The sequence below is a fragment of the Camelina sativa genome, chromosome 15, assembly GCF_000633955.1.
Source record: "Camelina sativa cultivar DH55 chromosome 15, Cs, whole genome shotgun sequence".
NCBI classification, from domain to species: Eukaryota; Viridiplantae; Streptophyta; class Magnoliopsida; order Brassicales; family Brassicaceae; genus Camelina; species Camelina sativa.
Window position 1 is genome coordinate 11,714,991 of NC_025699.1, and position 1,763 is coordinate 11,716,753.

At 38.6% G+C, this 1,763-nt stretch overlaps 1 protein-coding gene across 2 annotated transcripts in view; it reads right to left on the minus strand.

Annotated features, from left to right (window-relative positions):
- Positions 1 to 975, minus strand: part of LOC104746478 (ubiquitin carboxyl-terminal hydrolase 14-like) — a 14,358-nt gene extending 13,383 nt beyond the window's left edge. The window contains exons 1-4 of one of the 2 annotated variants that reach the window (XM_019237314.1): positions 753 to 975; positions 456 to 627; positions 251 to 363; positions 27 to 143 (exon numbers count right to left, since the gene is read on the minus strand). In XM_019237314.1, coding sequence (XP_019092859.1) covers positions 27 to 143; positions 251 to 363; positions 456 to 627; positions 753 to 848 — 498 coding nt within the window. In that variant the 5' untranslated portion in view covers positions 849 to 975. Of the gene's footprint in view, positions 1 to 6; positions 144 to 250; positions 364 to 455; positions 628 to 752 lie in introns of both variants that reach the window. The other variant, XM_019237315.1, reaches the window with a different exon arrangement.

The window sequence follows — 1,763 nt, forward strand, 5'->3', positions numbered from 1 at the left end:
GGAGAAATGACAATGCCACTCTTGATTTGCTGCAGTGTCAATGCATGTTGACTAACTTGCTTTTTCTCAGCTGTCCAAGCTGCAACTTGCTCTTTCCGCTCAGCACCAACAGCATTCACTACAGTATCGACCGCAATCCTAACCTGCAAATACAAAATACCAAAGAAAGAAAGCTAAAGACATGCCATGGTATTTGCTATAAACCCTCTCTGACAACACAACTAAAATCAAAAAAACACATTGCAAACACCTTCTCTGGTAGTTCAACAGAAGGAAATGGAAGTGAAACAAAATCCGGAAGTATGAATATGCTGTAAGACTCCTCGTACTCAGGCTCATTGTTGTCAAATCCTCCATCAACTCCTGCGAATTGATAAACAGTTCAAAATCAACCTCCCTTTCTTTGGTTCAAAAATCAGTATAATAGATACAGCATTGGAATCATTGTAAAATACCAATAGCGAGCAGAGTGGGTTTCTTAAGAGGACGATCCTCGGGAACAGACTTAGGCGTCTGCTTGATATGAAGATAAACAGGGTTCCCAGTCTTCTCATAATTCCAAGAAACGTAATCCTTCCCGAAAGCAAGAAAACTATTCATGTCTACGAACAATCCTCCTTCGGATCTCTGTAAAAAATCATCATCGCGGAATCATCAAAACCACAAGAAACGACAAAAAGAACAGCAGTCGAGTACTCGGAACTGGAAGAAGAAAACGAACTGAGAGAGGAGGGTTTATTGAAGAGGCTTACCGGAGTATCGAAGGAGATGCAACACTCATGCTTGTAGATGCGGTGGGTAGGTTCGGGGATCTGAACCCTAGACAAGTTCGATCGAAGGAGCTCCATAGGGTTTTTGCGAAATCGGCGAAACTATCGACGGAGAGAAGACGAAGAGAAAAGAGTTTGTTGAGTAGTGATGAAATTGCAACACGTCGTCTCCGTTGCAAGCTTAAGAAGAAGAAGGAAGGTACGGATGAGAAACGTCGTCGTCGTCCTTCTATATTCCTTTCTTTCGTTAACCGGGTTCTTTTGTTGGGTAAATTTTAAAATTATTCCAAGTTAAGGATATACCAAATAATTTTGTTCGGCCCATTAGAATTTGTATTTACCCAATAGCAACCCAATATTATTCATTGACCGACATATTCTATCATTTCTATGCAATTGGTCTTGACTCTTGAAGCGACTTTAGTCTAGTAGTTAACTAAAAAGACTTCACATAATGCAATATGAGGATAAGACGAAGATGGATGATTTCCGAAATAAATATAGCACACAACTTAGTACAATATATACCACTCATCCAAGGCAACTTGACATCATATCCAAATAATATCACGATTTGCATCATGATCAGTTTGATGAGAAGGAACTACACAAGCGGGTATGTTGGCAATGAGAGGGTGTTCGGACTTCGAAGGATACATGTATATATGAATGCTTTTAAAGAAGGAACAATGGTGAAGTGGTTTTATTGAGATATATTTCAAATATATTTTGTAGTTATTTGGGTTTCTCTTTTTGTTATGTTACATAGGTAACTTGATCTAGGTTTATTAGCTAAGTCCCTTGTAAATACAGGCTCAGCGGCATCACTGTTTAACAACACAAAGATTCACATATGGATTTTGTCAGAGGTTTTGTTTTACGTTTGTATCTTAGTGTCAGTTTCTGGATCGGTTGGTACGGATCCAAACCGAAACGTTCGTAAATCATTCTTCCAGCTAGCAAAAACTAAAATGATTTTTTTTTTTTTTTTTT